The sequence below is a fragment of the Somniosus microcephalus genome, chromosome 16 (assembly GCF_052327205.1).
Source record: "Somniosus microcephalus isolate GS21.2 chromosome 16, FLI_Smic_1.0, whole genome shotgun sequence".
NCBI lineage: Eukaryota > Metazoa > Chordata > Chondrichthyes > Squaliformes > Somniosidae > Somniosus > Somniosus microcephalus.
The window spans coordinates 19,993,579-20,008,508 of record NC_141002.1 but is presented as its reverse complement, the minus strand read 5'-3'; the positions used below and the strand labels follow the sequence as shown (position 1 = coordinate 20,008,508).

General features: G+C 43.9%; 1 protein-coding gene across 2 annotated transcripts in view; it reads right to left on the bottom strand.

The window, feature by feature from the left end:
- ipo8 (importin 8) overlaps positions 1-6,457 on the bottom strand; it is a 124,130-nt gene extending 117,673 nt beyond the window's left edge. For both annotated transcript variants that reach the window (XM_086008643.1, XM_086008645.1), the window contains exon 1: positions 6,272-6,457. In XM_086008643.1, coding sequence (XP_085864769.1) covers positions 6,272-6,355 — 84 coding nt within the window. In that variant the 5' untranslated portion in view covers positions 6,356-6,457. The remainder of the gene's footprint in view (positions 1-6,271) is intronic.
- Positions 6,458-14,930: the final 8,473 nt, after the last annotated feature.

Sequence of the window (14,930 nt, the reverse complement as noted above, 5' to 3'; positions counted from 1 at the left end):
GATGTTTCCATCTGCAGGCGAGACCAGAACAAGGGGCTATAAATATAAGATAGTCACTAATAAATCCAACAACAACTTGTATTTATATAGTGCATTTAATGTAGTAAAATGTCCCAATAGGAAATTCAGGAGAAACTTCTTTATCCAGCGTGTGGTTAGAATGTGGAACTCACTGCCACAAGGAGTGGTTGAGGCGAATAGAGTACATGCATTTAAGGGGAAGCTAGGTTAGTACATGAGGAGGAAAGGAATAGAAGGGTATGTTGATGGGATTAGATGCAGAAGGCTGGGAGGAGGTTCGTGTGGAGCATAAACACCTGCATGGGCCTGTTGGGCCGAATGGCCTGTTTCTGTGCTGTAAATACTTTGTATGCACTACCCCTTGGTGACATCATCTGGAAACACAAGATCAAATGACATATACAGTATATGCTGTTGCTAGATTGTCCAGCTGCCTGTCGGACACAAAGCCTTCAATGAATCAAAAATTTCCTCCAGCTTAATGCAGACAAATCTGAAGCTATCCCCTTGTACTCCTGCCAACTCCTATACACCTCTTAAGTTAGTTCCATCAATATCACCAATTGCTACTTCACACCAAGTTCGGTGATGCTGACCCTTGGCATGCTACTTGATCCCGAACTAAGTTTGCTTACCAAAATCTATTCCATTGCCAAGACCGTATTCGTTCACCTTCCACCCCTAACTCTGCCCCACCGTTGCCGATAGTCTACTCGGTACCTTTATCACGCCACGATTCATCTTCTCTCATGCTCTCCTGGCCAGCGTCCCTGCTTTATTCAGAATGCCACTGCCCATGTCTTTGTCCACTCAAAACCCCACACTACCATTACTCCGATTCTCACCAGGCTATATTGACCCCTCATCGTCTTATGAATCAACTTCAAATTCTTGTTCTTAACTTCCAAATGCCTCCACTACCCCACTTTAGTGATCTCATTCAGCTCAGATCCTTCGCTCCCATCCTTTGTTCTTTCAGCCATTTTACACTGCCCTGTGGAATTTCCTCCTCCTCACTTCATTCAACTTTTGGAATTTGGAATGGAGGAAGAATTTTCTCTTCAGCCTGTTCTTTCAGCCCTGCCCCCTAACTCCATTCTAGCTGCTCTTTCCCGCTCGTTAAGCATTCATTTTCTTCTCTCTGCAAAGTACTCAAGATGTCTTTGTGAAGATTATGATATAAATGCACGGTGTTGGTCCAACATTATACAGCTCAAAAAGCTCTCTCTAGACACAACCCAAGGTTGTAGTAACAAAACCAATAATTGTACTGTCAGGCGCTTTTCAGTTCAAGTGGGTACAGCACAGAAACTTCATACACCCTCAATTATGTTTTACCGAGATCCCAAAGGCAAGACTGCACACGTACATGTACTATTCGCAAACCTACAGTAATACCAGTCTGTAAAAGACCATTTGCAGAGGTGCAAGGATGACCTACTGTGGCCTTTCATCTTCTATACTGGGAAAACATCTAAGCAGTGTCCAGCCAGGACTGCAGACAAATAACGCAAGTGTCAACTTGGCTCCGTGGTAGCACTCTCGCCTCCGAGTCAGAAAGTTGTGGGTTCGAACCATAGTCCATGACCTGAGCACATAAATCTAGGTGGACACTTCAGTGCAGTACTGAAGAAATGCTGCATTGTCAGAGGTGCCAACTTTTGGATGAGACAAAAACTTACATTTATATCACACCTTTCACGTAAGAAAAATTTCCACGGCACTTCACAGAAGCGTAATCAGGTAAAAATTCATACTGAGCTCAGGAAGCAGATATTAGATGGGAAGCTGAAAGTTTGGTCAGAGGTTTTATGGAGGGCCTGAAAGGATGAGAGAGGTGGAGAGGGTATGGGAGGGAATTCCAGAGCTTGGGCCAGACAGCTGAAGGCACGGCCACCAATGGTGGGACGAAAGGGAGTGGGGGATTCACTCGAGGCCAGAGTTGGAGGAACACAGAATTCTCGGAGGGTTGTAGTAGGGCTGGTCATTTATCTCATTGCTGTTTGTGGGACTTTGCTGCGCGCAAAACGGCTGTCACGTTTCCCTACATTACAAGTGATTACGCTTCATAAATATTTAAATTGGCTGTGAAGCACATTGGGCTATCCAGAGGTCGTGAAAGGTGCTATATGAATGCAAGCTCTTTCTTTCTTTAAGAATTTCTTTGCAAGGGGATTTGACATTTATGAAGTAGTGTGGAATACAAGTTAGATTAAACCCCTTACATTGAACCTACTTACCCCAAGATATCCTTCTGCAAATCACCTGTTCAAATATATATAACCAAATGACAGTCAGCAGAACATGGCACAAGACAGACTGCTCCACATACTGATTTCTCACACTTGGAAAATTTACATGCGCAAAGTGAACAAGAAAACTACACAAGAGGCTGCAGCAGTCAACTGACTCCAACCAGACCAACCTGCACCACAACCAGCAGAGGAAGATCGCAACAGGCTCCTTAGCCATTAGTGCAGACATATCAAGTGTACCTGAGCAACTTCTGATGACCCAAAGAAAAAACTGCAATGCCAAACAATATAAAATAAAACAGAAAATACACAGAAGAGCTAGCATCTGGAGGAAAAGAAGGCTTCTTCAGGTGCAGACCCAAAGGGTTCAATTGTAGGGTCTACACTATGACTTTTTTCTGTGTGTTTGCAGCATTTTTTGGTTTTGATTTCAAATTTCCAGCCCTTCCAGGTTTCCTTCTCAATACGGCCCAGATTTTGCAGCGAATTGTTGACGTACACCGTAAATCTCACGGTCCACCGTGCCAATCTCACCGTTGCAGACTTGCTCCAGATTTTGCAGCGAATTGTTGACGTACACCGTAAATCTCACGGTCCACTGTGCCAATCTCACCGTTGCAGACTTGCTCCAGATTTTGCAGCGAATTGTTGACGTACACCGTAAATCTCACGGTCCACCGTGCCAATCTCACCGTTGCAGACTTGCTCCAGATTTTGCAGCGAATTGTTGACGTACACCGTAAATTTCACAGTCCACCGTGCCAATCTCACTGTTGCAGACTTGCTCCAGATTTTGCTGGTTTTCTAAATGGAATATGCCGCAGCGAGAATAGCGACAAATCAGACACTCGGGGCCGATCGAAGGGTCGGCACATTCACCATCCAGAGCCACGGAGGGTTTCAGTGAATGGAATCTATAATTACTTTAAGCTGCAGTGTAGTGGTCCTTTCGAGTTTGTGTGCGATCTATGAATTCAGGCCGCTCAGAGGCGTGACATTATAATTTATTAATTTAATAAAATAATTATTGACTTTTATTTTTGTGGATTAAGGAGGCATAAAATTGTAGGGATATGGGGAAAGAGCAGAGGAATAGGACGAACTGGATTGCTCTTCGAAAGAGACTCAATGGGCTGAATGGCCTCCTGCTGTGCCGTGCTACTCTATGAAAATGAGCTAAGCGCACTAGCCTCAAATTTTCAATTTATTGAAAAGTTCTGGGTTTTAATGAAACTGAAGATTGCAAATTTTTGTGGACAGCAAAAATTTGCATAACGACATGCTGACTTGCGCTGAGCAGATGGGCTTGAATTGTTTTTGAAGTATATGTACATCAATTTACTCAAATAGTTGAAACAATGGTGATTAATAAGAAAATTAGAGTTAGTAAAGATATGTTTGTTGCGTTAGCAGCTTTAGTGAGGTTGAGCACCATGGGTAAGCAGGAAAGGATTCATTTAAATTCTGAAAGCGATCGTATAAATTGACATATGGTGTGGCAATATTAAAATTTAAATCCCTGGTACAGGAAGTGGATACAAAGATCCTGGTTGTTTAATCTTTGCAACAGTAATACATTTTTAACAACTAGGAGTTTTAACCCAATCCTGGAGCAATAAAATCACACCACTGCCAGGCCACTAAGACCATGTTATTTTTCAGACTATCGATCGCAATATATTTGCACTGCTCATTGATAATGGTGCAGCGATGCAGGGACCTAATGAATGATGTTCTGGACAGAGAAAGAAACAGAGCGAATGATGGGAAAGGAAATAGGGTGAATTAGAGTCAAATTATATACAGAAAGAGAAATAGAGGGGGGAAAGAAAGAGAATTGATTGAGAGAGAGAGAGAGAGAGAGAGAGAGAGAAAAAAAGAGACTGAAAGGAAAAAGGAAGAAAACATTTAAAGTGAACAAGCAGAAGAAAAAGATACTGTAACCTAGTTGTGTTTGGGAATAGTTGTGTTGGTGCCTAAGTGAATGACAATGTATGTGGGCAAAAATTCTTACTCATATACTGCATCCCAAAATTATTTTCCAAAGATACTATCTAATTTGCATTTCCGAATGTTAAAACAGCTTTGGAGCCTGAAAGTTGTTGTCTTCCGACACTAACAAGAGTGTGGATGGCAAGACTGGCACAAAAATACTGTACTACCAAAACAGATAAAACAAAAAGTTTTTTAAAACTTGGTACAATTCACTACCTGCTGGAGTGAGATTCCACAGCTTAATCTGTTCTCTTTCTGGGCTTCCAATGTTGAGTTCCATGTCAGGACCATAAATCACGTCATTAACAGGGTCCTTACAACATGCATTACCAGCCCTAAATAGCAGCAGCGGAATCAATTCGCATTTGTGGCGCAAATCCAGCAATTTCATAACTAATTTCAATGGAGGGGCTTACAGCGAGGTTGCAACTTTTTTGGTTTCAGCAAGACTAAAGGCACAGCCAAATCATCCAGCAATTTATGGAGCAACGTAACTCATGAAGTATGCCACAAATTTCTGAGATTTTTGCAAACTAATAACAGCGGGTGCCGTTGATTTGCCATTATTTTTCCAGCAATTTCTGGGTCCAAGAGGTGTGAAAAGTATTTTAAATGCAGGAAAACCGCAATCACCATTGATTTTAATGGAGGCGGAGCTGTAATACGGGCCCAGAATTTGCTGGAGTGGGGCATCTTGCGGCATGCCCTGTTAGTGACACTTTCCCCCCCCCCTCCCTTCAGTTCAAATATTTCTTGCCCTGTACGTTGTTAGAAGTGTGAGCTGATAATGGTGCGGCAAAGGCAATGGGGCATCTGGGACCTTAGTGAACGACGGGACCAACAGTCCATCTCCTTAACCAATTAAGGATTGAGAGAAAAACCACAGAGGAACAACGGAGAGAGTGGGTGAATTCGAGTGACATCTAGTACAGAAAGATAAAGAGAGGGAAAGAAAGATTGAATTTAGAGAGAAGAAAAGAGAGAAAAAAAATTTTAATTTGAAAATCTCTAACAACAATTTACTACCTGCAGGAACGAGACTTCACAGTTTAAAACTATTCTCTTTCTGGGCGTAGAGGTTGATTGTCATTGCAGGAACATAAATCTCCACATTAAAAAAAGTACATACGTTCTAAAGTAGCAGCCCTAACTCTTTCTGCCGAGTTTAATTGGCAATTAATGTACAAATTCAGCAACTTCATGAAACTCACAGGGAGGCTGAGGGCAAGTTGCCCTTTTCACGAGGCTCACGACAGAGTGGCGCAAATCATCCCCCAGCTTGTGGCAGTAAAGCTGCTGGACAATTTATGCATTAATAACAGCAAGCACCATTAAACTTGCTGTTATTTTGTCAGCAAATTCTGGGCCATTTACCTTCTAACTGCTTATGAAGAGGATTAACAGCAGAGCAGGGCAAAAGTCCCAGGAAGCATCATTGATGACGCAAGTCACTTACTCCATAATTGCCCCTTTCTTTTGTACCATTCAAGGGTCCCTACGCCGTTACATTGGCGCAAGTCCCCAAGAAAATCTCAGCCTGTTATGCACTTTCCTGATGTGTGTGTGGGGGGCGCCGAGTGCTGCATCAAGTAACCTCCCATAGCCTCGAAAAGCAATGGGAGCTCTCAACATGAGATGAAGACAAAAATAAATCAGAGTTGCAAGATCTGAAATAAAACTCCCTTGCAGCAATTACCCCTATTCTTTTCTTCATATTGAAGTGTTGATAAATAAATATATATTTACATATTGTGCATGAATTATCTGCTTATAATTTGGTGGCGTGCAATGCACTTTTTAAAATGATTGTGTCCCTGCAATAAGGTCAATCGACCCAGAGACTGAGGTGAAACTCTCTGGAGCGGGTGGCCCACCAACCACACCTCCCCTCCATGGCCGAAACCCAGAGGCGCGACCAGGCCTCAACCACGGCGCCGAGCAGAACAAACCCCACGCAGCCCGCAAGCGGCGAGAGGCAGAGGAGGAACCGGCGGCCTCACCTGATTGAGCTCGGTCTCGGCCGCGATCCTGAGGTTGGGGTCGATGGTGCCTTTAAGCGCCTGGATGATCCGATTGGGGTCCATTTTCTCCGGCCGCCTGCTCCCGCTTCCCTCTCTCTTTGAGGTAACCTGAGCAGCCGTGCGGGCGACAACGCCACTTGCCGATTGATTGTGTTGTGTTTGTTTTTTCGCTTTCCCTCCCTCCGCACCCGTGCGTCACGCACGTCATTCAAAGGCGGGCGCGAAACACAAAATTTAATCGGCTCGCGGCCGCCGGCCGACGCTAGCCCCGGTCGCCCTGGTAACGCCGCCATCTTTCTCTTGAAACATCTGTACGGCAAATCTGCGTGACGTCACTTTACGGCAAATCTACATGCCGCCGCTGTAGGGTTAATCGGCATGACGTCACTGTAGGGCACATCGACACGACGTCCCTGTAGGGTCAGTCGGCATGACGTCACTGTAGGGCAAGGGCCAGAAGAGCTCGGCAGGGCAGAGTGGAACTTGTCGGGCTTCACTGCGAAAGGGGAATGTTTAAGCGTTCAAGAGTTTAAAGAAGCCCAATGGCCCAGTGGATAAATACCCACTGAGTAAAGTAGAACCAGGTAGGCCCAAGATTTGATCCATAGTTGGTGCTGTTAGGTGATCTCAGCTGAGCAGCTTTGGCTCTGAGTCAGACGTTATGGCTCCAAGCCCCACTCCAGAGACTAGAGCACATCATCTAAAGTGACACCAGTGCTGGTGTTAGATTGTGGGGACTCCAGGCAGAGGTGCCATCTGTTGGATGAGATATTATCCCCCAAATGCTCTTTCAGGTGGATATAAAATATCCCATGGCACCATTAGAAGAGGAGCAGAGATTTCTCCCTGGACGACATTTATTCCTCAATCAGCATCACAAAAATAGGTTGTCTGGTCATTATCTAATTTCTGTTTCTTGGATCTTGCTGTGTGCAAACTGGCTGTCAGATTACAACAGTGACTACATTTCAAAAGTACTTCATCAGCTGTAAAGTATTTTGGGATGTCCTGAGATGGTGAAAGGTGCTAGTTAAATGCAAGTTCGGTTTTTACGTGCACCTCTATAATAAGGGCCTTTAATGAATTGCCCCCAAGACCGAGGTCTACCCCTCGTTCCCCACCCTCTTTGCTCCAACATTGATGGCTGCTCTTTCAGCCACCATGCTTCTGCCCTCTGGAAGTTCCCTCCTACATATGCCCACTTGACCTCTTCTCTTCCTGCTTTCAAAAGTCTGCTCAAAACCTTTTTGCTCCATCCGCTAACTCCATCTTCTCAACTGCTCAAAGTCCATTCTTTTCATCTCCACACTGAAGTGTTCGAGATATCTTTCCGCCATGAGCATGGCTACAGCAAGTTGTTGACATTTGTCATGCTTAAAAACTAACGATTTTAATGGATTTATTGAAATCAACTGGTATCGGAACCTACTGGCAACACATTAGTCTCTCACTGTGGTAAAGGGAATAGCACTTCATCTATATGGATTGATATATAGCATGGTATTTGGGCAGAATTAGAAGGCCAGAGATATATAATTTGGGAATGATAAAGATGACAGCACCTCCTCCCCTCCATGCCACCACCCCCCCCCCCCCCCCATTAGTTGACTGCTTTCTGTAGTTCTTCCATCTCAACTACCATGAGGATCCTGTGATTCAGTGGGGAATACAGGTATTTGGTGCTCAGGTAAGGGAGTATTGATCTCTTGAGGGTCTCTGCACAGTAGTCCTTTAATTAAAAAATAGAAATTTAAATCAACTCCAGGACACCTGCAATCTCTTCAGACCTTAACTGAAGACCACTGGTGCAAGATTGGCAATCGTTGCATTTATTTACAATTTGTAACATTACAATTAGTTAGGGAGCCAGAAATTTAGGCTGGTTCTGTGACCAAATAAAAACAAATCATTATCGCCCTTTGAACAAAAGTATACCTTACATATGTGAGTAAATTTCCCTATCCAAGCAGAAAAATGGAGTGTCACCTGAACTTAGAACCTCTTCACCAGAACCATGTGGCTTTTGTTTCCTGAAAGTGCTGTGAACCAGGTGTGAATTGAATTTGTCTTAACTCATGCTGTGGGTTGAATTGCGTTGAAATTCCAAATCCACACCATGTCTATTTAAGGTCATTATCAACATCCCATATGGCCATCTTTCTGACTTTGTATTTACAAGTTATAAACATCAGTGGTAATGTTCAGCCGATCACCTTTGTTTGACAGACTGAATTTCAAAACAAGTGCCTGTTCTCCAAAGGAAGTATAATTATTATAAAACTACAGAATATTTTTTGTGCTGGGAAGTTGGTCAACTTGTCATAGTGCTTGGGCTTTACTGAACTCCTTAAGCTAATGCAATTTCTCAAAAGACTGTACTCTGTATTCACTGAGGAACAAGGTTGCATACTCCTTTCCAAGGGAGATTTTGTATCAAGATTTGCAAGAAGAGTTACACAGAGACATGAGGGTTGAGATTTATTTAGTTAAGCCCTTGCAAACTGTCTTGAGACTCTCGTGCTGCAAGTACTTAATTGACTGTAAAGTGCTATTGGACAGCCTGAGGTTGTGAAAGGCGCTATATAAATGCAAGTCTTTCTTCAATTGCACTATTTAATATCCCATATATATTGCTTACTTCTGTAAGTAATTGAATTTACAAATACATCTGATTAGTGGATTAGCCTGCTATGAAAAGTAACTTGTGTGGCTGATTTTATCCATCTTCTGAAGTGACCTGAGACACAATAAGATCCACAAACAAGACTGCCCCGGTAGACCCATCGTTTCAGCCTGTTCTTGCCCCACGGAATTTATCTCTTCCTATCTCAACTCTATTTTTTCTCCCCTTGTCCAGTCTCTTCCCACCTACATTCGCGACTCTTCCAACGCCCTCCGTCACTTTAACAGTTTCCAGTTTCCTGGCCCCAACCGTCTCCTTTTCACTATGGACGTCCAAACCCTCTACACCTCCATCCCCCACCAGGACGGCCTGAGGGCGCTCCGTCTCTTCCTTGAACAGAGGCCCAACCAGTTCCCATCCACCACCACCCTCCTCTGCCTGGCTGAACTAGTTCTCACATTGAACAACTTCTCCTCTGACTCCACTCACTTCCTCCAAATTAAAGGTGTTGCTATGGGAACCCACATGGGCCCTAGCTATGTCTGCCTGTTCATGGGATATGTGGAACATTCTTTGTTCCAGTCCTACTCAGGTCTCACTCACCTCTTTTTCCGGTACATCGATGACTGTATCGGTGCCGTTTCCTGCTCTCGCCCTGAACTACATAAGTTCATTCACTTTACTTCCAATTTCCACCCTTCCCTCACCTTCACATGGTCCATCTCCGACTCTTCCCTTCCCTTCCTTGACTTCTCCGTCTCTATTTCTGGAGATCGGCTTTCGACAAACATCCACTACAAGCCCACTGACTCCCACAGCTACCTGAACTACACTTCCTCCCACCCCGCTTCCTGTAAGGACTCTATTCCATTCTCTCAGTTTCTCCGTCTCCGCCACGTGTTCTGACGATGCCACCTTCCATACCAGTGCTTCCGACATGTCTTCCTTTTTCCTCAACCGAGGATTCCCCTCTACTGTGGTTGACACGGTCCTTGACCGTGTCCGTTCCATTTCTCGCACTTCTGCTCTCACCCCTTCCCCTCCCTCCCAGGACCACGATAGGGTTCCCCTTGTCCTCACCTTTCACCCCACCAGCCTCCACATTCAACGGATCATCCTCTGCCATTTCCACCACCTCCAACGTGATCCCACCACCAAACACATCTTCCCCTCACCTCCCCTTTCAGCATTCCGAAAGGACCGCTCCCTCCGCGACACCCTGGTCCACTCCTCAATCACCCCTAACAGCCCTTCTCCTTCGCTTGGCACCTTCCCGTGCAAGCGCAGGAGATGCAACCCTTTTACCTCCTCCCTTCCCACTGTCCAGAGCCCCAAACACCCCTTCCAGGTGAAACAGCGATTTTCTTGCAATTTAATATACTGTATTCGCTGCTCAGGATGCAGTCTCCTCTACATTGGGGAGACCAAACGCAGATTGGGTGAATGCTTTGCGGAACACCTCCGTTCAGTCCGTAAGGCTTCTGGTCGCCTGTCACTTTAATTCTCCGCTTCACTCCCACTCTGATCTCTCTGTCCTCGGCCTATTACATTGTTCCACTGAAGCTCAACGTAAACTCGAGGAACAGCACCTCATCTTTCGATTAGGCACTTTACAGCCTTCCGGACTCAACATCAAGTTCAACAATTTCAGACAATTATCCCTGCCCCCATTTTTCATGCTGTATGATTTTGCTATTCCCATTTGCAACATTTTATCTTTCCTGCCTCTTACATAAGCACAGTATGTTCTTTCAATTCCTTCCTCCCCTCCTAAAACGCCCCCCCCCGCCGCACCCCCCCCCCGTCTCTGCACCTGCTTGACATCTGTTACATCTCCAGCTTTTTCCAGTTCTGATGAAGGGTCCCAGACCTGAAACGTTAACTCTGTTTCTCTCTCCATGGATGCTGCCTGGCTTGCTGAGTATTTCCAGCATTTTCTGTTATTACACAATATGCCCTACCTGGTACCAATTCTTCTGTAAAAACGAAGATAGTTGACCCTGAGGCACACACACTCTAAAATTGTAGGTTCCGGCTAACAGGGAGCACGAGTGTCCCGAAAATTCTTGGTGCCCCCAAAAAAATTCTTAATCCAGCTCTACCTAAAGAAACTGCAATTTGCTGTGAGCGTGAATCAAGCAGCTTGGGAGAGGGCCAGAACATACTTTGCAGCAGAACGATCAAAGCACTTGTTTCTCATGAAGGTCTGTTTTGCAGATATCCTCAATGCAACCTGTATGACGCCTCCTGTGAGTTAATGGCACAAAGCAGTTGAGTCTATCAATCAGTACACTGAACGTTGTTTGGAGATAGGTGAGCCAAGAGGTTAAGCTGTATCGAACAACAGTACTAGCTGTAACCTTTCTTTAGTCAATGTAACAGGATAGGGCTTTTATTTGTCGAGGCAGCACCCTCAGACTAATGAAGTGTTCAGTGGAATAAAGGAACTGTGACCTGTTCAGCCAAATTAATTCTCTCATTACTTTAGGTAGCAATATGGGTTGATACAAAAAGACAGGCCTATAAAGGCATATTGATCATGAAACAAGGCATAGAGCTAACTCAACTATCAAATGTTTCAAAAACAACAGATGTAGATCAATGATAAAAATGGGCTGGAAGGGTGTTCATCAGATTATGCAGCACCAGATTTAGGGCCAGTAAGAGGAAGTTCAAGATATACTCCTCTCTTGAGTTGGTAAAGAAATAAACCTCCCCTTCCAAAACATTAAGATCCCCATCCAATTACTGCGTGCACACAAATGAAGCTGAGGGTAAGCCATTGTCTGATAAATCCTCCAGACAAAACAAGACCAAAGCTCCTCATACATTAGTTAACTGGGCCAAACCCTTATTCTAAAACTACAGGACAAGCCTTGCTCTCTCACTCTCTGCACTGTAACCCAGGAGAAGTTAAGCCCGGCTTCATATTATAAAAGCTCTCTATGTAAAATTTTAGCTCAGCCAATTCCTGAACATTTTAAGTCATTTTTTAGTACTATAAAAACTTTGAATTGCCCAATATTTGAATTAAGCAACATAAATAAGAGAGTAAAGTGCTAAAATATTGAATTATCATATAATTTGAATGAAGCAAATTTGAATTAAGAGAAGTCATCTGTAATATGAAGAGAATAACTCTTGTTAGCTGCTCTCTGAAAAGGTCTCCTTCGTCTTGGGGACTGAAGGTACAGCAAATTCAAAACACTGGCTGGAGCAGCTCACAGTATCAAAGGTTAAAGCTCGGTATAGTTTGGCCAAATTCCGCAGGATTTTGAAATGCTGTATGCATGCAAATTGACTGACTTAGAAAGCAGACTACGGTCTTCATCTGCAATGGCTAACCCCCCAACCAAGGGGACCTCCTCAAAGGAAGGCAGTTGTGTCAAAATTAATTCTTGTGGCATGAAAGGCTTTGTTTTGAGCCTGACATAGTTAACAACACTGTTCACAACAGTGCTGGGGCTGCACTTCATGCTGTTATCTACTTGGAAGATAGAAATAATAATATAATTACCAGCCTGTTAAGAAAGAACCGGTGATTTCTTCAAGGGAAAATGGCTTCCACATCAAAGGAACCTGAAAGTATATCCGGACAGCAGCCCTAGGATGTTTAATTTAACTGTTTATTTTCTATGTCATGGCAGAGAGATAACCTCTTGTGCACAGACATGCTCCATGTAGAATTATCAATTATTTGCTTTTGTAAACTGCTTAAATTATTGCAGTAAGTTAAATACAGTATTGTTGTTTCTGTTTTATTTTGCTTCTGTATGAATTTATTTCTCACAATAAATTGTGTTTGTAGTTTTAGCTTTAACTATGTGGTCTGATAGTGTAGTCTTTTCCTACCTATTGAAGAGATCAGGCATGTATATCACCAGCATCTTCTATGACTTAGTGTGTAACACCATGTTACAAGACTAACCCTGAGGCATGCTATTCCTTACCACGGTATGCTTTAAATTGAGAGGTTCAGCTGATAGGGGACATGGGTCTGCCTCTGGAAAACGCAATCTGCTGTAAACATGAATAAACAAAGTTGGGAGAGGGCCGGAATCATAACAGAGCATAACAATATATCTGAACTTGGAGACATTGACCCTGAATGGTCCCCTTACCTTTTTTTGGTGCATTCTTCTTTATGCTGAGAAAAGGTCAATCCTGCCTTGTATGGGTTAGAAGGATGTGGGTGAAGAATCAGGCTTGTGAACTACCTGTTCATCATTCTCACTTTGAAGATCAGTAGAAACTGGGCAAACTCCACAAAAACCCTCCCTTGCCAGAAAAAGCTCAACTGGTACCAAACCAGCAAAAGCTTATGAAAAGTTAGGCATATGAAAATGCTACTTAGCCCATCAAAGCTCATCCCTCCAGGATAGCTGTGTATTCATATCTGAACCAAACAGGGCTGTAGCTAACCTCATTTATCTATATCAGTTTTGAGAGTGTCCTTCACACCTCAAACTTTAAAATTTCAATAATATATTTTTTAAATGAGGTAGGAAGGCAGTTATTTCCTGTTGGATTTCTATGTTCCTAAGAAGTGTAACATAAAACTTCTTCTTTCATGTTGATTTCTTTTGAACTGGAGCTGGAAATTTACAAGCACCTTCCAATCTGCAAACCTCACTCAACAGCAATTAAACTCGAACTGACCTCACACTTGTGTATATGTACAGACAATTTATTTTGTGATCAAAAAGGCTAATTACATAGAGTTCTATCTGAGCAGCAGCATAATACATTGTGCCTTACAAAGGTACAACGCTCTGTGCCTTTGTAAAACAGCTTATCATCCAACTCGTGAGCAAGGCCAGTTTTCATAAAAATCATAAAAGATGTATTTTTTTAATTTATTAATTGATGGGATATGGGCGTCGCTGACAAGGCCAGCATTTATTGCCCATCCCTAGTTGCCCTTGAGAAGGTGGTGGTGAGCCGCCTTCTTGAACTGCTGCAGTCCGTGTGGTGAAGGTACTCCTACAGTGCTGTTAGGGAGGGAGTTCCAGGATTTTGACCCAATGACAATGAAGGATTGGCGATATATTTCTAAGTCAGGATGGTGTGTGAGTTGGAGAGGAACTTGGAGGTGGTGGTGTTCCCATGCGCCTGCTGCCCTTGTCCTTCTAGGTGGAAGAGGTTGCGGGTTTGGGAGGTGCTGTTGAAGAAACCTTGGCGAGTTGCTGCAGTACATCTTGTAGATGGTACACACTGCAGCCACGGTGCGCCGGTGATGCGAGAGATTGGATGTTTAAGGTGGTGGATGGGGTGCCAATCAAGCAGATTGCTTTGTCCTGGATGGTGTCAAGCTTCTTGAGTGTTGTTGGAACTCCACTCATCCAGGCAAGTGGAGAGTATTCCATCACACTCCTGACTTGTGCCTTGTAGGTGGTGGAAAGGCTTTGGGGGGGGTGTCATACGCCGCAGAATACCCAGCCTCTGGCCTGCGCTTGTAGCCAGTTTTTATGTGGCCGGTCCAGTTAAGTTTCTGGTTAATGGTGATCCCCCACGATGTTGATGGTGGGGGATTCAACGATGGTAATGCCATTGAATGTCAAGGGGAGGTGGTTAGACTCTCTCTTGTTGGAGATAGTCATTGCCTGGCACTTGTGTGGCGCAAATATTACTCGCCACTTATCAGCCCAAGCAGGATGTTGTGCAGGTCTTGCTGAATGTGGAAACGGACTGCTTCATTATCTGAGGAGTTGCGAATGGAACTGAACACTGCAATCATCAGCGAACATCCCCATTTCTGACCTTATGATGGAGGAAAGATCATTGATGAAGCAGCTGAAGATGGTTGGGCCTAGGACATTGCCCTGAGGAACTCCTGCTGTAGATGTAGGGTACAATCCAGATTTTTGATCATACTCCATTGAGTCCCCTGTGTCTGCCGGTGATGTGAAATTATACTAGTGTCAAGTCTCATATACCAGTGCCTTGTTTCCATTTCTACAGAGTGCCCAGTTACATGTTTACATATCTGCACACAAAATGCACTGACCTGTCTTG